This window comes from Chiloscyllium punctatum, chromosome 22, assembly GCF_047496795.1.
Source record: "Chiloscyllium punctatum isolate Juve2018m chromosome 22, sChiPun1.3, whole genome shotgun sequence".
NCBI lineage: Eukaryota > Metazoa > Chordata > Chondrichthyes > Orectolobiformes > Hemiscylliidae > Chiloscyllium > Chiloscyllium punctatum.
Genome location: NC_092760.1, coordinates 17045892 through 17068594, shown reverse-complemented (window position 1 = coordinate 17068594; position 22703 = coordinate 17045892). Strand labels below are relative to the sequence as shown.

The following is a 22703-nucleotide window of genomic DNA, read 5'->3' as shown; positions in this document are numbered from 1 at the left end:
CCAGTTAAGTGGCAACATGGAGTCAGCCCTTGTGTAATGTTCTCCATGGTCTGCTGGAAAAGGGTGCGAGCTGATGATACCGCAAATGATAGTCATCTTGATGTAAATCCTTATGGGTATTAATTGTAGTGGAGTTCTGGGACTCCTTATCCAGTCGAATTGCTGGTAGGCATCACTCATGTCTAGCTTCGTAAATGACAGCCCCCTGTCAAACTTGCGTACAAGTCCTCAATGAAAGGAAAGCAGTTCACCCCTTGCTTAACATTTCCACAACAGAAAACTGAGCCATGAAGCTTCACAATAGGTATGACTGGTGCTGCCCATTCTGCAAACTGTACTGATTTGATAATTCTTTTGCTCTCCAGCCTCCTGATTTCCGCCTCTGGTTTTGCCTGCAAGGCAAATGGCACCGGAATTGCTTCCTGGTTAAGATGTAAAGTACTTTGGTCCCTTTGATAGTCCAAAGTCCTTCCTGTAATACTCCTGGGTATTTTACTAGGACTTCACTGAGGCAGCCATTTTCTAATCAAAAAATGTTGAGCCAGTCTAGCCATTCTAGGTGAATTGTTCTCAATCAATTTCACCCCGATAGGCTTGGGCCTGAGTCTTTTACTACCATTCTTGGTAACTGCACCAACTGTTTCTCATAGGAGACGGGACCTGAAGTTGTAATCTTAATCTATAATCTTAATCTGTAATTGTTCCCCAGTATATGTTTTGAGTCTAGTGGAGGTCTTGCTCAAATTTAAGGGTTGGAATCCTGACCGAATCTTGTTAAAAACATTCTGATCACTGACACAGCTGCACCAGTATCAACCTCCATGGGAACAAGGTGACCATTGAATCAAACATTAATTTTAATTGGTTCCGATTTGGATGCTGCTAAATAACTTAATTGTTCCAACCCACACGTAGGGGGACTTTCCAAGGTGTGACTCTCCTGGGTACTGGCCTACAAGTTTTCTTGCTCAAGTCAGGCCTTGAAGGACTCCTTTACTGTTTCCAGTCTGCATACCGGCAGCAACTACAATGGCTTGCTGGTCCATATCCTGAAGAACTGTTTAGCCACTTTGCTGAGGCTCAGCTTTGTTGTGGAGTTCTGCTGTGGGCTGAACAAGAGTCCTTCTGCTCAGGATATGCCCTGCATAAGGCTCTGTGATTGCCTACACTCAAGTAGTGTTCCTCAAGCTCAGTTGGGCAGGTGAGGGAGTCCACTTCCATGCCCTGTAGCTCCAATGCTCCACTTGCTCTATTTTCTAATGACAAAGCCAGTTGTGGCTCCTATTTGAAATCCAGTTGGGTTTCATCTAGTAGGTGCTTCTGCATGGTTACATCATTAATCCCACTTATCAAACGGTCTCTTAGCATCTCATTCAGGGTTAACCCAAAATCAACCTTATCAAGAATCCTGATATGGATTCCCCCAGTTCTCTAACAACAGATTAAAATAGAATAAAACAGATAGCATCTCAGAATTAGAGGAGGTTTGGGTCATAATATTTCTTAACCAACTCAGTTAACTCTTGGAAGGTTTAATTGTCTGGTGCCTCTGGGAAAGTTAAGCCCCTTGTAATAGAAAATGCTGCAGGTCTGCAGCAGTCCAGAATGATTACTTATTGCTTTTCATCTGATACAATGTCATTTGCCTGGAAAAATATTGCATTCTTTCCACATACTGGGCACAGTCTTTGACAACAAGATCAAATGAACCAAGCTTTCCAAATAAAGGCAAGTGCCTGAAATGCTTCTCCCAACTTCAAGAAGACTGTTGCATGCGAATGTCCTTCAAGCACATACCACTTTCTCCCATTGCCACTGAAATAACTACACAAGGTCAGTATCATATCATCAAGTCACCCTTTATTTACTTGGGCACAGTACACTGACTGTGGCCAGCCAGCTCAGAGTCTGTCCTCTGAACTGAAGAGATTCTAAATCTCCTAGTTATATTGGTCATAGAGTTATAGAGATACACAGCACAGAAACAGACCAACTCAGTCCAACTCATCCATGCCGACCAGATATCCAAAATAAATCTCGTCCCATTTGTAGTATTTGGCCCATATCCCTCTGAACCCTCCCTATTCATATACCCATTCAGATGCCTTTTAAATGCAATAATTGTACCAGCCTTCACCACTTCTTCTCGCATTTCATGTCATACCAGCTCCACCCTCTGTGAAAATGTTGCTCCTTAGGTCCCTTTTAAATCTTTCCCCTCTCATCTTAAATTTATCCTACCCATGCTCTTCATGATTTTAGAAACCTCTCTGAGGTCACCCCTCAGCATTCAATGCTGCATGGAAAATAGCCCCAGTCTATTCAGCCTCTCCATCTAGCTCAAACCCCCAAATGCTAGCAACTTTTTTTTCTGAACCCTTTCAAGTTTCACAACATCTTTCCTATAGCAGGGAGACCAGAATTGCACGCAGTATTCCAATAGTGGCCGAACCAATATCCTGTACAGCTGCAACATGACCTCCCAACTCCTACACTCAATACTCTGACCAATAAAGGCAAACATGCCAAATGCCTTCTTCTTTATCCTATCTACTTGCGACTCCACTTTCAAGAAATTATGAACTTGCACTCCAAGGTCTCTTTAGGAGAAAGTGAGGACTGCAGTGCTGGACAGTCAGACCTGATAAAACATGGCGCTAGAAAAAACACAGCAGGTCAGGCAGCATTCGAGGAGCAGAGAGTTGATGTTTCAGGCATAATCCTTCTTCAGCACCACTCCTCAGGACCTTGTCATTAAGTGTATAAATCCTGCCCTGATTTGCCTTTCCAAAATGCAGCAGCTCACATTAATCAAAATTAAACTCCATCTGCCACTTCTTGGCCCATTGGCCCATCGATCAAGATCCCGTTGTACTCTGGGGTAACCTTCTTTGCTTTCCACTACACCTCCAATTTTGGTGTCATCTGCAAACTTACTCACCATACTGCCTCTGTTCACATCTTAATCATTCAGACAAATGACAAAAAGCAGTGGACCCAGCACCTATTCTTCTGGTATACTGCTGGTCACAGATCTCCAGTCTGTAAAGCAACCTTCCACCACCACCCTGCCTTCACTTTTGACCCTGTTCTATATCCAAATAGCTAGTTCTCCCTATACTCGGGTGATCTAACCTTACTAGCCAGTCTACCATGAGGAATCTTGTCAAAAGCCTTACTGAAGTGCATAGAGATCACATCCACCACTGTGTCCTCATCAATCCTCTTGTTACTTCTTCAAAAAACTCAATTATGTTAGTTATACATGAGTTATGTTGTTTTTTCCCCACACACAAAAGCCATGCTGACTATGCCTAATCAGTCTTTGCCTTTCCAAATACATGTACATCCTGTCCCTCAGGATTCCCTCCAACAATTTGCCTACCACTGATGCCAAGACGACTGGTCTGTAGCTCCCTGGCTTTTCCTTACCATCTTTCTTCAATAGTGGCACCATGTTAGCTGACTTCCGGTCTTCCAGCACCTCACCTGTGACTATCGATGATACAAAAATCTCAGCAAGGGGCGCAACAATCATTCCCTAGCTTCCCACAGAGTTCTAGGGTGTACCTGATCAGGTCCTGGCGTGTATCTATCTTTATGCATTATAAGACACAGCCAGGGCTTTCCACAATCAAGACTGTTGTAGTTAACAAGATCAAGCTGGTTCCAATCACTACAAGACAATTAATCAAGACATTGAATGCAAGAGCAGGGAGGTTATGATGAAACTGTATACAATATAAGCCAGAGTACATTGTGTAGTTATGGTCGCTACACTGAAGAAAAGATATGACTGCATGAGAAAGAGTAAACAGAGGAGATTCACCATGATGTTTGCTGCATTTAAATGATTTAGCTTTAATGATGGATTTAATAAGCTGGGATTGTTTTCCTGCAAACAGAAGACTGAGGGGAATTTCAAGTTTATAAAGTACTGAGCAGCATAAACAGTGTAGATAGGGAGAAACTGCTCCCCTCAGTAGTGAGATCAATAACCAGGCAGCATAGTTTTAAGGGAAGGACAGGAAAATTTAGAAGGGATACATGCAATTTGTTTTTATTCAGATGCTTGTACGTATCTGGATCTCACTGTCTAAAGAATTGTAGAAATAGGAACCCTCAAGACATTTAAGAAGCATTGAGGACAGGACATAGACATGGACAGGATGGGCCAAAGTCCTTTGTGCATCCGTAAAAAAATCTATGACTCTAATCCCACTTTCCTTCTTATCTTCTGTTCTTTATCTTGCCTTTTTAACCAGGAGTGGTAGTGCTCAATTCTGCTCTTATTTAAGGCAGGTCTCTGTTAATTAGTTGACAATATCAGATGGATGCATCCTTATTGAGATGCCTTGAAACTTTGGCTTTCCATCTGTTTAGAATCATTGACCTTTTTCTCACATTAGTTCTGCAAGCTCCCCTTTCATGTCAATATTTGGATGGCTATGGCACGAGACCTATCTTATCCCAATAAGTGCAAACAATTTTATGAGTATGAAGGCCTTGGCAGCTTCTTTGTCCTCCTTACCATCCTGCCAATGGTACAATGTATAATTTTAACTGGCTCCCACATATTCACTCCACATATTCCAACTGATGCTAAAGCCTGCAACCAAAACTCCTGTTTAGCATCCCTTTTCACTTGCACATTTACATTGCTTGATACATTTATGAGTCATTCTGCAGATACTATACAGTACCATGTATCCTTACAGAGGACAGAAGGACTTTTTTTTTTAACCCTTTTAAGGCACTGGACCCAAACATCTTTGTGAACACTGTGGCTACTAACATCTGCTGTCATTTTTTATAGATCAAATTAGTTAGGCAGCAGGTTCTTGTGCTACCAATACTGGAAAACAAGATCACTGGTTCATGGATGACCTGGAGAAACATTGCTAAAATACTCATTGTCTGCTGGGACATTCTTCAATGATTAAGAGGGGTGACAGCTGGAAGTGGTATCGGTAGATAAGGGGTGGGGTGCAATGTTAAAGCAGTTATAGGGGTCTAAAAGGACAATTCAGAAGAGAGCACAACTCAGAAGAGAGCACAGCAGCAGTTCAGTTAAAAATAAAACTCCTGGACTGATATTGCTGGATAGTGGGTGTTGATGCTGTTTCATTATAGTGGCTAAGAAGTAAAGGCAGTTCTGGTAACTTCCTGCCCATCTCCATCACATGATTGGCTGGAACCCTCACTTCTGCATGTTCAATTGGCTGGCTTCTCAATAAAACCTCAGAATCATTGACTTATAGGATGGTTCCAGCACATGAGGAGATCACTTGAAACATTGTGTCTGATCAGAATCTGCTCAAGGACAATTCAGTTAGTCCCATTCCTCTGACCTTTTCAGTTGATTACTTTCTTTTCTAGTGCTGATCAAATCCTTTTGAAAGCCTGTAATTAATCACATTTTCCAGCAATCTTAATTACTTGACGTTAAAAGAAGTTTCCCTGACTTGCTCCAGACTTACCCTAACTTGAGTTTCTTAGTCTCTGGTGTATTCTTGTAAATCTTTTAGGTACTCTCCCTAACTTCTTCACACACTTTCCAAAGTGTGCTGCAGAGAAATGAATAAGATGGGTGGAATCTAGCTGTCTTTTAAGATTTGTGAGGTCAGGACCTAATGCAGATTGTGTTACTGCAGGGCTGCTTGGCATGCCTTTAATATTTTACTGAATATTAAGTATTAGATGAGACTGGCACACACGGCTCAAGTCGAGGGCTACAATGTTGTCCTTCTAGTAGCTCTGCCTTGAAAAGTGGACACTGCTAGGTCACACATGAGAAAATAAGAGTAGTTTAAGATGGAGACATGCTCAGAATCTATATTAAAATTTTTTTTTGGAATTGTGGCAACAGTTATTAGATCATCATTGTGTAAGGCACACCCCCTTCAATGCATGACTATTGGACAAAACAATGGTTCTCGACAGAAGTGTCCCACATATCTAGGGGCATCGGGATTAAGGACAGGGAAATTCAAAGGTCTGTTAGTCTGCAAACCACACTCAGGTTCCTATTGAGCTTTACCTTCACTGGGAGCTTGTCCTGACCATATCTACAGTCTACATAGAAGTAGACAGTTAAATAGTCAACGTAAAAACCTGCTAAGTGTCTACAGATGCAAATATCCCTAGTTATCTGATTTGCAAATTTTCTCCCGGTCCCACCATCAAGATTACTTCTGTGAGACAATGCTGTAGTTCAGGCTGAACTAGTAAAGAACTAACCATGCATGTCTTTAGTTAACAATGTCTAGAAAGCTTACAATATAGCCTTCTGCCTCTCTACCTCATTTAGTGGTAGAAGCTGGTACAATTACAACATTTAAGAGGTATCTGAATGGGTATATGAATAGGAAGGGTTTAGAGGGATATGGGCCAACTGCTGGCAAATGGGACTAGATTAGCTTAGGATATCTGGTTGGCATGGACAAGTTGGACCAAAGGGCTAGTTCCGGGTTGTACTCTATGACTCACTATAAAACCTTTTTCTTTGACCAATCCTTTGGTCATTGAACCTAATATCATTATATGTGGCTTTCTGCTATTACCACAGAAGTGGGAGGGGTAGACTGTTGTTCTAGCAGATGCTGAAAATCTTAAACAAAAACAGAAAAAGCTGAAGAAACTCAGCAGATCTGGCAGCATCTGTGGAGAGAAAGCAGAGTCAACATTTTGGCTTCAGTGATTTTTTTTCAGAACTGGTGAGAAAACTGGTGAATAAGGTGGAGAGTTTTCCAAAGTCTGTCAATCTGATGTTTTGTGTGCGGTCAGATCACTGGTCACACATGGTGTCCCTGGAGTTGTGGAAGATACAGCTTTCTCAGAAAGTACAAAATTAAGAGGTTCTTTCAGTCACTCTTCCAGAAGAATAATCCGGCTTCACCATGATTTCACAGCAAAGATGTTTCAGTAAAGAAGACATGAGCTGACCAGTAGGCTTCCCTCAACTGAAAATCCAAAAACAAATACTAAGCCTGTTTGAAGAGAATAGCCATTAAAGCTTGTAGGTGTTTTCCCTTAAGTGAGTTTAAGCAACCAAGACAAGAAATTATCTAGGTGCATGTGATTTCCAAGAAATGTCTTGTTTAATAATATAGTTCTAACGTGTCTTTTCATTGACTAATTAAAAAATTCTAGCCATTTCCAAAATCCTTGAAACTCAAGTCCACAAAAGTCATTGAAAGTAAAGCATCTTCAAAACAATGTCATCCTCTTTTTATACTGCTCTTATAAAACAATTTGCAACATTTTATTGTTTTACAAGTTCTATCTAAACATAAGTTTCTGTTGCTGTTTGCTACAACTTTGTTTTTGTAATCTATGCCCAAGATAACGCATCAGTTTTATAACCACTTTCTCATGAATTCTGCGACTTGTGATGATTAGAACACATACATCTCCAGATCTATCTCTGCTACTGCATCCCCCTTGGAATTGCACACCCACGTTCATTTCATTAATATATTTTTAAAAATGGTGTCTCCATATTGACTCCTAGAGAATTGGTCCAGTCTACCAGCTGCTCCACAAACTTTACATTGATAGTATCTTTTTACTGCATGAGTTCCAACTTTCATGCCACTTTTGCAAGACCATGCACACTATCTCAACCTCATGATCCTTACAAATCAACACTGTTATATCATCCAAAAAATCAATACATTTCAGAGCCATATGATAGGAACAAAATGTTGACATTTGTTTCAAAGATATGGATGCTTGTTAATGACTGAAATCTTAATGCAGAGGGTCAACAGGAATTTAGTGATTGTTTCCTGATAACCACATTAATGACCATTTGACTAGTATACCAGTCAGTTCTGCACAAGATTTACCAGTCAAATTATTTCTCTGTGAAACATGGGTGAAAAGATGGTGGGCATGTTTTTGTACATTAAGAATGCAAACAACCAGTCTGAGACTCAAAATTGAAAAGTGCAGAAGAAACCTAGTAGGTCTGGCAACATCTGTGAGGAGAAAGCAGAATTAACATGTTGAGTCCAATAACTTTTCATCAGTGCTGATAGCAGCTAGGAAAATGTTGTATTTAAATAAAGATGGTGTTGTTGGTGGGGTTCTGAGAGCAGATAGGTGAAGACGGAGCCCAGAAAGAGAGAGGGAGAGAGAGATATGAACGAGGTAGGCAGATAAGAGGATTATTGATAGTAAGCTAGGGCAAAGAGATGTCTAAGACTCACCTGCCGTAGTGCATGACTGAGCTATAATCATACTCTGTGCCCAGATTATTTGTGTGCAAAATATTAAAATTATATTGGAGCTCTGTGAAGAAAACAAATTAGAAATTAATTAAAACAGATCTGTTTTGCTTTAACCAATAAATGCCAAAATAAAAAAAATTGAAAAAGCTGATCGACAACCTTGGAATTTTTTTTTAAAAAGCTGACACCATCTTAAGTGGGGAGCTGTAAACAGCACCAATTATCCACTTGATGTCACAGTGGGTAAAAGAAAGCAAAGAGCCTCTCTTGAGTTACCTGGGAGAGAGCAGAGACATACAAAGCTACAACTACAGATTCCATAGAAAGCTGGGTTTGAATAAAAGTAAATCAACCCGGAATCAAGGCACATTTTAAATTCATTGATATGTAGGCTGTTTGTAGTCTGAGGCTAAACAATTAGAATTTTAAAAACATTAAAATTATTAACTATTACCAACAAAAATCAAATGAGCAGTTGCTGAGTCTTACTTTGCATTTTTACAATGAATGTTAAGTTTTAGTAGGGTTTGTCCGTATTGATATGTTTTCTTAATAGTGGTGAGATTTATTATTAATGACAAATGTTTGTTAGCAGTGGCAAGGTTTATTATCATGGGTAAAATTTATTAGTCGTGCAAAAGGTTACAGATTAATAAATAAGTAATAGCAGTCTAGCTCCTACATGAGATGCCCTGTCGAAAATAGAACTCCAGGATGCTTTCCCTGTCCTGAACCGCTATTCACAGAAGAATTGTAGTCAATTGCAATAGCTTGAATTCTGGGTTTCAGAGCTTTAGCAATAGCTAGTATCACGACAGTCATCTGTAAGGCTAAGAGTTACATGGGTACCATGTTTATAGATAAATGTACTTTACACATAGAGAGATAAGGATTTGACCACAGTCAAATTGGAAAAGGTGGGAAATGCAGAGGTCACATGAGTTCATTCCGCTCTCTAATTCTCAGTTCTGAATAATAATGAGGGTGTTAATTCATCTGCACTGTGTGGCCAATCATGTCCATGTCACCATGGGTAACTGAGGATTAAGAGGAGAGTGGAAGAAAAATTGGTAGAGAAATATTGTTTGGGGGATTCTGTAGTGAGGGGACAGAAAGGTGTTTCTGCAGCCTCAGATAAGAATCCTGATTGATGGGTTGTCTCTGATGTGCTTTGTGGATTTCTATACATTAGCCTATGTGACTAGACATTTTAGATGCAGGAAGGGTGTTCCCGATGGTGGGGGAGTCCACCACCAGGTTTAAGGACAAGTGGTAAATATTTTAGAACTGAGATAAGGAGAATATTTTCACCAGAGAGTGATGACCCTGTGGAATTCACTACCATGGAAAGTGGTTGGGCCTAAACCATTATGTGGTTTCAAGAAGGGGACAACAGTGTGCGACTGTAAATGAGGCAGGTAGGGGGATTCTGAGTTCAGGAGTGGAGGAGCCTCAGCCCTTGACCTTGTCCAACAGTTGAAAGATTTTTGCTTCCTGTAATGATGAGAAAAAGGGCTGTGGACAGGATGAACCAGCTGACCACGGCACTTTGGTGCAGAAGGCCATTCAAGAGGGGAGAGCAAAAAGACAAGTAGTTTTTACAGGGGCTTCTATAATTAGGGGGCAGATAGTATCCTTTGTGAGCCGGATTGGGAGTCCCACATGGTGTGTTGCCTGCCTGGTGCCAGGGTGCAGGACATCTCCGACTGGCTTGAAAAGATATTGGAGCAGGAGGGAGAAGATCCAGTTGCTGTGGTCCACGTTGGCACAAACAACGTAGGCAAAGCTAGGAAGGAGGACCTGTTTGGAAAGTATCAAGCACAAGAAAGGAAATTGAAGAACAGATCCTCGAGGGTCATAATCTCTGGATTACTGCCTGAGCCACTCGCTAATTGGCAAAGGGATAAGAAAATTAGGGAAGTAAACACATGACTAAGAGATTGATGTGGGAAAGAGGAATTCCATTTCATGGGACATTGGCATCAGTTTTGGAACTGGGGAGATCTGTACTGATGGGATGGTCTCCACCTGAACCAATTTGGAACCAGTGTTCTGGCGAAAACGATAAATAAGGTAGTCACTAGGACTTTAAACTTGTGAGTCGGGGGGGGGGGTAAGGGAATGGGAAAGCATTAGGGAGTCAAGTAGAAAGATAAGCTACAGATTAGCATGTGTGCAGGTTTGAAGTTCAAGGCAGACTAGGAACGAATCAAAAAAGAAGGATAATTTAGGACATATTACTGGAGATGATGGAAATCATGGGGATAAGAAAATTAGCATTAAGGTGCTTTACCTGAATGCTCATAGCATTTGTAAAAACGTAGATGAAGTAACAGCACAAATCATCGTAAATTATTATGATGTGGTAGGCATCACAGAGACGTGGTTGCAGGGGGTTCAGGACTTGCAGTTAAACATCCAAGGATTTACAACTTATCAAAAAGACAGGGAGGTGGGTAGAGGGGGTGGGGTTGCCTTGTTAGTTAAGAATGAAACTAAATCTATGGCACTGAATGACAATAGAGTCAGATGATGTGGACTCTGTGTGGATGGAGTTGAGGAACCACAAAGGCAAAAAAATCACAATGGGAATTATGTACAGACCTCCCAGTAGTGGTCAGAACCAGGGGTGCAAGAGGTACCAGGAAACAGATAGTGTATGTCAGAAAGACAAGGTAATAGTGATCATGGGGGACTTCAATATGCAAATAGATTGGGTGAATATTAGTGCCAGTGCATCCAAAGAAAGGGAATTCATGGAATGCTTACAGGATGGCTTTTTTGGAACAGCTTGTGATGGAGCCCACAAGGGAGCAGGCTATTCTGGACTTAGTGTTATGTATTGAGTCAGACTTTATAAAAGATCTTAAAGTAAGGGAACACTTCGGAGGCAGCAATCATAATATGGTAGAGTTCAGTCTGCAGTTTGAAAGAGAGAAGGCAAAATTGGATGTAATGGTGTTACAATTAAATAAAGGTAATTACAGGGACATGAGAGAGGAACTGATGAAAATCGACTGGAAGCAGAGCCTAGCGGGGATGACAGTAGAGCAACAATGGCAGGAGTTTCTGGGTGTAATTGAGGACACAGTAGAGTTTATCCCAAAGAAAAGAAAGATTATCCAGGGGGGTGGGGGTGGATTAGACAGCCATGGCTGACAAAGGAAGTCAGGAAGTGTATCATAGAAACAGAGAGAGCCTATAAAGTGGCCAAGAGCACTGGGAAATCAGAAGATTGGGAAGACTACAAAAACAAACTGGATAACAAAGAGAGAAATAAGGAAGCAGAGGATCAAATATGAAGGTAAGCGAGCCAGTAATATTAGAAATAATAGTAAAAGTTTGTTTAAATACATAAGAAACAAATGAGAGCAAAAGCAGAAATTGGGCTGCTCCAAATTGATGCTGGAAGGCTCATGATGGGAGATAAGGAAATAGCTGAAGAACTTAGTAAATACTTTGTGTCAGTCTTCACAGTGGAAGACATGAGTAATATCGCAACAATTAAGGAGAGTCAAGGGATAGAGTTGAGTATGGTAGCCATTACAAAACAGAAAATGCTAGAAAAGCTAAAAGGTCTAAAAATTGATAAATCTCCTGGCCTGAATGGGCTGCATCGTAGAGTTCTGAGGGAGGTGGCTGAAGAAATAGCGGATGCGTTGGTTGTAATCTTTCAAAAATTACTGGAGTCAGGGAAAGTCCCAGATGATTGGAAAATTGCTGTTGTAACCCCCTCGTTCAAGAAAGGATCAAGACAAAAGATGGAAAATTGTAGGCTGATTAGCCTAACCTCGGTTGTAGGTAAAATTCTAGAATCCATCGTTAAGGATGAGATTTTCAAATTCTTGGAAGTGCAGGGTCAGATTAGAACAAGTCAGCGTGGATTTAGTAAGGGGAGATCATGCCTGACAAACCTGTTAGAATTCTTTGAAGAGGGAACAAGTAGGTTAGACCAGGGAAACTCAGTGGATGTTATCTACCTAGATTTTCAATAGGACTTTGATAAGGTGCCTCACGGGAGTCTACTGAGTAAGGTGAGGGCCAATGGTGTTTGAGGTGAGCTCCTGGCATGGATTGAGGATTGGCAGTCTGACAGAAGGCTGAAAGTTGGGATAAAAGATTCTTTTTGGAATGGCAGCTAGTGACAAGTGGTGTCCCACAGGGTTCAGTGTTGGGGCTGCAGCTGTTCACTTTATATATTTATGATCTGGATGAGGCGACTGGGGGCATTCTGGTTAGGTGGACAGTTAGGTGGACAGACTGGTAGTTTTGAGGAGTGGGAAGGCTGCAGAAAGATTTAGACAGTTTAGGAGAGTGGTCCAAGAAATGGCTGATGAAATTCAACATGAGCAAATGCAAGGTCTTGCACTTTACAGGCATGGACTATTTTACAAACAGTGAGAAAATTCATAAGGCCAATGTACAAAGGGATCTGGGAGTGCGACTCCAGGATTCTCTAAAGTTTGACTTGCAGGTTGAGTCAGTGGTTAAGAAAGCAAATGTAATTTTGGCATTTATCTCAAGAGGGTTGGAATGTAAAAGCAGGTTATATGTTACTGAGACTTTATAAAGCTCTAGTTAGGCTCCATTTAGAATACTGTGTCCAATTCTGGGTTCCACACCTCAGGAAGGACATACTGGCACTGGAGCATGTCCAGCAGAGAGTCACACGGATGATCCCTGGAACGGTAGGCCTAACATACAATGAACGGTTGAGGATCCTGGAATTGTATTCATTAGAATTTAGAAGGTTGAGGGGAAATCTACTAGAGACTTACAAGATAATGCATTTCTTAGAAAGTGTGAATGCTGGGAATTTGTTTCCTCTCGGCGGGAATACTAGGATCCATGGGCAAACCCTTAGAATTACAGGGGGTCAATTTAGAACAGAAATGAGGAGACATTTCTTCAGCCAGAGAGTGGTGGGCCTGTGGAATTCATTGCCATGGACCGCAGTGGAGGTTGGGATGTTAAATGTCTTCAAGGCAGAGATTGATAAATTCTTGATCTCACAAGGAATTAAGGGCTACAGGGAGAGGGCAGGTAAGCAGTGTTGAAATGCCCATTAGCCATAATTGAATGGTGAAGTGGACCCGCTGGGCCGAATGGCCTTACTTCCATTCTTATGAATTACCATGTTACAGATATAGCTCTTGTGACCAAAGGGATCAAGGGATATGGGGGAGTGTAGGATTAGGTGCTGCGTTCGATAATCATATGAATGGCAGAGCAGGGTCAAGAGGTTAAAGACCTACTCCTGCTCCCATTTTTTAAGTTCCTATGTAATATACATAACAAAGAGACAGGAAACTTTCTGAGAAAGATGTCTTTAAGTTTATTAGGAACACCAACCATTTGAGAGGCTATAACATCACAGAATTACAAGCATAGTTTGGGTTTTATGGTCTTAGATATTAGTATGCATTATGTATGTAGCTAACTGATTGATGGCACTGAACTGACTCCATTACACAGAGAAAATGACTGAAGATAAGGTGCTTTATATCGAAACATCACAGGTCATGATGTCATGTAACTGTCGGAGGTCTTGTGCTTTATGAAGAATACAAAAACTTAGATACTCTGGTAACAATTTGTAAAAAAAAACTGGATTCAACAAATACTTTAATGGTATAAAATATTTACAAGAATGCTTACAGATTTGAGAGACTTCAGCTACGCAAATGGGTCAAAGAAACTGGCTATGTTTTCCTTGGAAAATACATGATTAAGAGATGTGTTAGAGATATGTTAAACCATGAGAGGAATGAACAGAGTCAATAGAGGGAAACGTCCCCTTGGCATAAAGATTCAGAATCTCAGCTAACAAATTTAAGTCTGATTTAAGAGGCAGGGTCTCTCACTCTCTTCAATACTGCAACACTTTTATACATATTAGATTAGATTCCCTACAGTGTGGAAACAAGCCCTTCTGCCCAACAAGTCCACAGCGATCCTCCGAAGAGCAACCCACCCATTCCCTACATTTACCCATGACTAATCCACCTAACACTATGGACAATTTAGCATGGCCAATTCACCTCACTTGCACATCTTTGGACTTGTATTCAAAGATAACTGAATACAGCTCTCTAGAGTCTTACTCCTACTCCATTTCAGTGTTTTCTCTGGTTTGTTCTTCTGCTCTCCTCTATGCTGCTGGTGTCAGCATAACATCAATTAAACCATCCTCATATGCATATTCAAATTCTATTATACAACATCTGATCTGTTCATTGTAGATAGTGTCAAGGTTTTAGGGAATCAGGACGTGACATACTCACTGTAATGTTTCCATTGTCTGACTGGCTCTTAGAGCCACAGTATTTATACAGCTAGTCCAGCATATTATTTTGTCAATGGTAAACCCTCAGGATGTTTCTAGTTGGGGTTTCAGTGATTGTTATGCATCGAATATAAAGGGAAAATGCTTGGATTCTTTTTTGTTGGTAATGGTCAACTTCTGGCACTTGTGTGGCACGGATATACATTTTCAGGCCAAGCCTAAATATTGTCCAGAGCTGAAAATGTGTTACTGGAAAAGTGCAGCAGGTCAGGCAGCATCCAAGGAGCAGGAGAATCGCGTTTCGGGCATAAGCCCTTCTTCAGGAATGAGGAAAGTGTGCCAAACAGGATAAGATAAAAGGTAGAGAGGAGGGACTTGGGAGGGGGGCGTTGGAAATGCGATAGGTGGAAGGAGGTTAAGGTGAGGGTGATAAGCCGAAGTGGGGGTGGGGGCGGAGAGGTCACCATTTCCAACGCCCCTCCCCCAAGTCCCTCCTCCCTACCTTTTATCTTAGCCTGCTTGACACACTTTCCTCATTCCTGAAGAAGGGCTCATGCCTGAAATGTCGATTCTCCTGCTCCTTGGATGCTAACTGACCTGCTGCGCTTTTCCAGCAACACAGTTTCAGCTCTGATCTCCAGCATCTGCAGTCCTCACTTTCTCCTAAATATTGTCCAGGACCTATTACATATTGACAAGAACTGCTTCAATGTCTGAGTAGTCAGAAAGGGTGCTTTTTCTGTGCTTGTGACTAAATATATAAATATGTACCTAACATATATATTTAATTTATTCACTGTGCAAATAAAACAGCCAATTAGCAAATAAGACTACCTATTTTAAAAATTACCTAAAACAGATTGTAACAGTATGTGCATATTCTGCACTCCCATGAACAGAGATGCCTGATGGTGAGTTTAGCCTGATAGTCACTACATCTCAGACGATTTGCAAGACAGAGAAGTGGTAACTTCAGTATAGAAACTGAACCTGCACAGTTTGCATCACTCTGTATCACAAACTAATCAATCAGCCAACTGAACTAACCACCTCCCCCAAACATTATTACAGTAATAACCAGTTTTAACTTTCTCTGAGTAAAGAACAGTTAAAATAATGTATGTTATGGTAAAGTTAACTAGGCATATATAAACTCTCAAGAACCAAACTAGGTATTCTTACCATGTACAACGTTATGCATAAAGATCTTGACATATTTGTTACGATCACTCCTACAGTGCTCATGGTGGAAGCCAATTGCATGTAGGAATTCATGTGCTATCACACCAAAATGCAAACACTGTGGTATTTGCAATGACATTTTCTGTCGACGTCCTCTGTATCCTATCACTGCAAAACACCTGAGTAAGAAGGGAATTAAAAACATAAATTGACTTTTGTAAGCCAAAAATTTAAACAATACCAAAATTGGACAAAATACACAATAGGAGATTTGATAAATGCATATAATTAAGTGGAATCATAAAAGCCAGATTTCTAGCATATTGTCCAATTTATAATTAGTCATCTGATCTCAGCTTGAACTTTTGTTGGCCACAGCAAACATCTTTGCAATCCCTGAATGGATGAGAAATAAAAACTGTTTCTGTTCTTAACTAGCAGCCATTCAGCCTGAAGATGTATTTTTATGGATATTAAAATCATGTTTAACTATGATGTATCCCATTGTTACTTTGCTACTGCCACTTTAATCATATTTCCCTCTTTGCTTCAATCACTTTTAAATGGTGGCGGTGTGACCGGTAGCATTCATCTATACTTGTTCACATACACTTCGTGACATCCTACTGAAAAATGATTGCTTAAATATGTATGGAAGAAGGATCATGACATGATGATATGATTATGATATGAAACGACTTGGCATCATGCATTACACTTCATGTTTAGATTAGATTAGATTACATTACATTACAGTGTGGAAACAGGCCATTCGGCCCAACAAGTCCACACCGACCCGCCGAAGCACAAACCACCCATACCCCTACATTTACCCCTTAACTAACACTACGGGCAATTTAGCATGGCCAATTCACCTAACCTGCACATCTTTGGACTATGGGAGGAAACCAAAGCACCCAGAGGGTACCCACACAGACATGGGGAGAATGTGCAAATTCCACACAGCCTGAGGCAGGAATTGAACCCAGGTCTCTGGCACTGTGAGGCAGCAGTGCTAACCACTGTGCCACCGTGCCGCCCATTGGTTAAAACTAAAAGAAAATGTTAATATAAGCCAGTTTTCCGTCACTAGGCTGCAGTATAAATGAAGAAGTGAATTTAACAAATTTGGTATTCCTTGAGATCAGGTAGCAATTTTGTGAATCTACGTTCTGCCCTTTCTATTAGATCAACATCTTTTCTATAATATGGAACCCAAAATTGTACATTTTACTAGGAGCCGGTGTTTCAAGGGGTCCTCTTGAGATTTCCTGAACATCTACTTTTGATATTTGGGAACTAAGTTTTGGTCTTAGAGGCTTCTTTCGTTCTTACTAACTCCTTTATGAGGTGATGCATGCATTTTTAATTTCACCTTCAGTACGTTTGTTGATTAACAGGGTACTTGGACTCACACAGAAGCAGAATTACAAGATTTCATCAAAATGCTCAACAATTATCATCACCTCTCTAAATTAAGCCACAAGACTCAAGGGAAGCATTAGTTTCCTAGACACCATTGAACTTAAATTATCATAAGACAACAAATTCCTATTAGAAATAAATACTTAAAGATAAAGCTGGTACACATTTGCACAAAACCATAAGCCTGAACACAAAGGCTTCCTCAACTGGACATTCAAGCTTAAACTTTAAGATTGAGGAGTTCTGGGTCAGAAATATCCACCATGGAACTTTGGCAGGATTGTAGCAACAATACTCTAGATCTCACAGCAACACTCCAACCTCACACCAACTAGCCCACTTTCACAGTTTCAACTGAAGGGGTCACAATAATTTTCTAGCCTCAAAATGGAGTCACTATGGGAGAATGTTTGAAAAGCAAAGATGAATTTGTTTTTCACTGATTGTCATCATAGAGAGATGATTGCATCTCTAACATGGTCACTGCACCTCAAGTAATTTACAATATGTGAGACAATTTGACACCTTAAAACTGTTTTGTAATAAGTTATTCAATGGTCATTGTTTATTACAATGGCATCTACAACATTTTCCCCCAAACAATATTGCTTAACCCTTTGCAGCTTTAAGCTAGAGACTCCACATCTGTTTACATAGAGTTCATTACCTTAGTGACATCAAATTTTCCTGGTTCCCAGTTAGCTAAAGGTAATATTATTAAAAGATTATAAAACTGCTCTTCTCTTCTACTATTTTTTTCTCAGCTCTAACTTGCTGGGTTACATCAAGTAGATACTACTTGTGAACATTTCAACTCCCACTTACTTTTGTACTGAACACTTTGTAGCAGAGGCTTCATTAGACTCCCTGCAGCTTTTAGGACTTTCCCCGAGTCTGACTGCAATAATCAGCTACCTATTATTTACTAGATCTTCTACTTCAGTTCAAATTGAACAGAGATATCCAACAGCACTTTACTTCTACTGAGTCCCCAAACCAGAACTCATATAGGTCAGTTGTATTCCTGCTAGAAGCAGCACTACCCAACATGAAGTCTACTTCTATCTTTCTTTCATAAAAAAATCATTATTTCTCCACTGCCTGTAACTTTTAAACTCATCCTCAGTGACCCTTGAACTGTCCTGAGTAACTTGTTGGAAGTCTTGAAACCAATCCCATTGCTATTTCTGAACAGAATTGCATGAAACCAGCATTTTCAAACAGCCTCACAGAATATTTGTTTCTACAGCACAAATAATGCTGACAAAAGGATTCTTCAAAATGTATACTGTGGATTGTTTTACTGCTTACAGTATTATTTTTTGCAGTTGGAAGCTATTCAATTCATCATGTTTGTTGCAGCTGCAGCTAGTGGAATTTAAATTAAATTACAAATCTGAAATCTAAAGCTAATCTCAGTAATATTGACCATAACAGTTATCTTCTGTTATCGAAAAAATCCATTTGGTTCACTGGTGTGCTGTAGTGAAGGTAAGGTGGTATCCTTACCTGTTCTGTCCAACACATGATTCCAGTCCTAAAGCAAAGTGGCCTAGCAAACTACTCAGTTCAAGGGCAATTTAGGATGGGTTGCAATTACTGGCCTTGCCAGCAACACCCACAGCCTATGAAAGAATGAAGAAAACAAATATAACCTCTTTCCCTTGTAATCCATGCTCCTATTAATAAAGCACATTCATTCCTGCCACCTTTAATGATTTATGCACATATACACACGTTTCGTTGCTTTTGTACCCCATTCACTTAATACTATGTCTCCTACAATATTCTTCCTACAAAAATGCATCATCTCACATGTCACTGGACACAACATCTGCCACCTATTTCATCAATGTGCTCATGTTTGTAGTTCTACATTATTCTCCTCTTAGTTTACAGTATTTTCAATATTATTATTATCTGAAAATTTTGAATTTGTTTCCTGTACATCAACGTCTAGATCTAAAGAGTGCAGCAGTGCAGGAAGGCCGCTTACTTCACAAGGACAATTTGGGATGTGCAAAACATTTGGGCCTAGACAGTAGTACCCGTCTGCCATGAAAGAATATTTTATAAAAAGTCATGTGAGAGCAATTATGAAGAAGAACTGTTAAAGAAATATTATAGTATGTAACAGATTTTGTATTTGTTTTTATTTGAACTTTTGATACCTGCTTTTGAGGCAAAATGAAGTCTTTGCAGTGAAGAGGCTCAGGGTAACACATGCCTTGGAACTGAAAGATGAGTAAAGAAAAACTTGTCTTGAAATTCTGGACTGCCAAAACTCACAATGCTGAATAAAGGATCATCTGTGCACAGTCAAATGAGCTTAAAGTACTAACAGACTAATTTGGGATCGATAGTCTATTTAGAAATGGATTGTTTGTATAGAAACAGAATTGATACAAAAATTTAACTTTGGACAAAACAAAACAAAGTGAATTAGCAGATATCATGAACTTGTTATTGCTACAGACCACAACTGAAAATACGGTGTACTTTCACAGGGTTTAAAACAATATTTAAATTTAAGACAATTGCATGTGGAAGATGAAGTAAGGGTAAAATACAGCAAACTGTGCATTTCAGCCATGAAATTGAAAAGAAAAGCATAAAACATATCTTAAAATGATTATTAGATCACAAGAAACGGCCAATGAGGAAAATGTCAAAAGAAAAAGAACTTCTTTTTATTCTGAAAGGAACTGATCATTCTGCATTAGGAGGCTCAATTCTTGTATAATGTTATATCACATTTTTATCCAGGAAACTGCTGTATCTTAAAGTTAAAGCTATTTAAGCTTAATATCAATCTAAGTGTAACAGATTGGGGTTCTAGAACAAATCTCATCCTATTCTTACCCGAGTTTCACCATCTGTCTGTAAGCAGATTCTAGTTTAATTTTCTCCATGTTTAAACAATGATGGCATGTCTCACCACTCCTTCTTTATGTGGACACTGACTTTATAAAGTCTGCAATAAAGTCTGCTGTAAATTTAAACCAATACTAAAGTTTATTTCATAAACTCCTAGATGCAGTTGGGCAGAAATGTTACCACACAGGCAAACTCACAATCATACAAGGAGGCACTGCATTAAAAAGAATAAAGAGATTTTTCAGTTAGCAATAATGCAAGTACAAACTGATCAAGGAATAACATTTTATTAATCTCCATCCTTTTAAGATGGAGTCCAAAAATCCAAAGCTGCAGTTAACAGTCTGGAACTCCTTTTTGGGGGTGTTGGATCAGTACTCTGCAGTTCAGATGTTGGAGACAGTTCCTCTCTTTAAACCTCTTCATGTGTTTTTTCTGAGAAATATGCTGAAATGTATAAGGCTATTGATAGTTTTTCACAGGCCAGAGTTAGTAATCTAGAGTTAGGGATTTTGATATTGTTAGCAGATGTTGTCTGAAGTGTTAAGTCCTTAACTAACTGCCATTTTAAAATTGTAAATTTAAAAGGCATTTGGGATCAGCATTGTGAGGAATCACATGACTAACCCACATACAAGAAACACGGCTATCAAGATAAACAGTCCCATTTCAGATAATCAGCTGTCCATAACCCATCTCAGGGCTTAGATGGAAAGCCATGAACACATTTTTCTGTTCACAGGATATGGGTAACTTGTAATTCTATTAAGACAGAATTTTTCCTCAAGAAAATTGGATTCTGGGGCGTCTGAGAGATTGCCACTCCTTGGAAAATCTCACATAATGCAAGTGAACCTATTGTTACCCATATCTTTGCGTTTGGTACACCTAGAGAGAAGCTTAAAGGTAACTGGGAGGGTTGGAAAGGTAGCTTTTGGGATTGTCCTTAGTTTAATAGTAGATGGAGTTGTCCCACTCAGAGGGATTGATTTGGCTGGAGTTGAGGTAGCAGGTTCTCCGATAATGTCAGAAAGATCACATGAGATTAAGCGAGCAGAGATAGGATGAGGTTCTGGGATTTTTTCCTTCACCTGAACTGGCCTGAAAGATGGCTAGACAAAGCTTATCATCGGAAATTGAAATGGTACCACAAACAGATGGTTGGTTGTTTGAAACTTTCTTTAGCGATTTGGATAATCCACAGGTATTTGGAATAGTGTCCCACTAAATATGTCCACTGTTCCATAAAACTTCGCAAAATGCACAAGTGTGGAAGAATACCAACGAAACCATCAAAATGTCTGGTTTGGCTGACTAATACCCAGAACAAAATAAAATCACACCTATATTCTTCAGTAATACTAAATATAATTCTGTTTACTGGCACAATACAACTACAACAATAAAAGACTGAAAAACAGTAAAAAGGGTTTCTAATTTATAAGTTAGCACAGCTCAACAAATGCAAAACTTGTTTTTCACGTTGTAACATTTTCCTTTTTGTCAGTGACTGCAGTCAAACTTTCATTTCAGTTTATGGTCCAAAAATAAAGTATTAGGGCAGCACTGCTGCCTCACAGCACCAGGATCCCAGGTTCGATTCCAGCCTCGGGTGACTGTCTGTGTAGAGTTTGTACATTCTCCCCCTGTCTACGTGGGTTTCCTCCGGGTGCTCTGGTTTCTTCCCACAGTCTAAAGATGTGCTGGTCAGGTGAATTGGCCATGCTAAATTGCATTAGTCAGACGGAAATGGGTCTGGGTGGGTTACTCTTCAGAGGGTCGGTGTGGACTGGTTGGGCTGAAGGGCCTGTTTCCACACTGTAAGGAACCTAATCTAATCTAAAAATAAGTGGTATCACACATACTCTTTTTGAAAATGAAACACTGTTCCTAAGTGCATTTCAAGATCAAGAAATAACAGATATACAACACAAAACATTACAGTCAGTCACCCCATTACTTTTTATGCAAGATTTAAACATTTATTTATCATTATCATTTATTTTCCAATTTTAAAAATATTTTCTTTAATTGCCTTCTTCATAATGTGTCAGCTATGTCTTCTTTCTAGCAATGAGAACAACTTTTACACTGAATAGATGAATCAGTAAGTTCTTACTTAATAACCTTGCATTTTAGATCTTAAATTACATGACAAAAACGAGCAGATTATGTTCAGTGAATATTTGTGTTTCTTCGCATGTTGGACATGGTACTCTGATGACTGTTTTCATAACAAAATACACTATTAGAGAAGAAGTTTGCAATTTGAGGAAAACATTTTTCACCCAGAGAATGGTAGAATCTGGAATTCACTTCCTGGAAGAGTAGTTGAGGTGGGAAATCTCACTATTTAAATAAAAAATTTTGGATGAACACTTGAAATGCCATAACATTCAAAGCTATGAGTCAAATACTGGAAGTCAAGGGTCGAATCTAGATTTAGAATCGTCTGTGTCAGTGTGGATTTGATGGGATGAAAGGCCTCTCCTGTACTCTATGATTCTATGATACTAAGATTACTTACCAAGGCAATTAATGAGTTGTTTAAACAAATCTCCTAATTATTTTAGATGTGCTTCTCAAGTATTACTATGTATTACAACACTGTCCTAAAACTACACAGCTTGGCACTTTAGTGTGACTTGATTTATAAGTCTTTGTAAAGTAGTTGGGGCATTTAAAACCAAATGGCATGA

General features: G+C 39.6%; 1 protein-coding gene across 1 annotated transcript in view; it reads right to left on the bottom strand.

The window, feature by feature from the left end:
* The window catches only part of LOC140493870 (low choriolytic enzyme-like), a 113205-nt gene that overhangs the window by 18257 nt on the left and 72245 nt on the right, over window positions 1–22703 (bottom strand). The window contains exons 8-10 of the mRNA XM_072592863.1: window positions 19176–19179; window positions 15703–15881; window positions 8214–8295 (exon numbers count right to left, since the gene is read on the bottom strand). Coding sequence (XP_072448964.1) covers window positions 8214–8295; window positions 15703–15881; window positions 19176–19179 — 265 coding nt within the window. The remainder of the gene's footprint in view (window positions 1–8213; window positions 8296–15702; window positions 15882–19175; window positions 19180–22703) is intronic.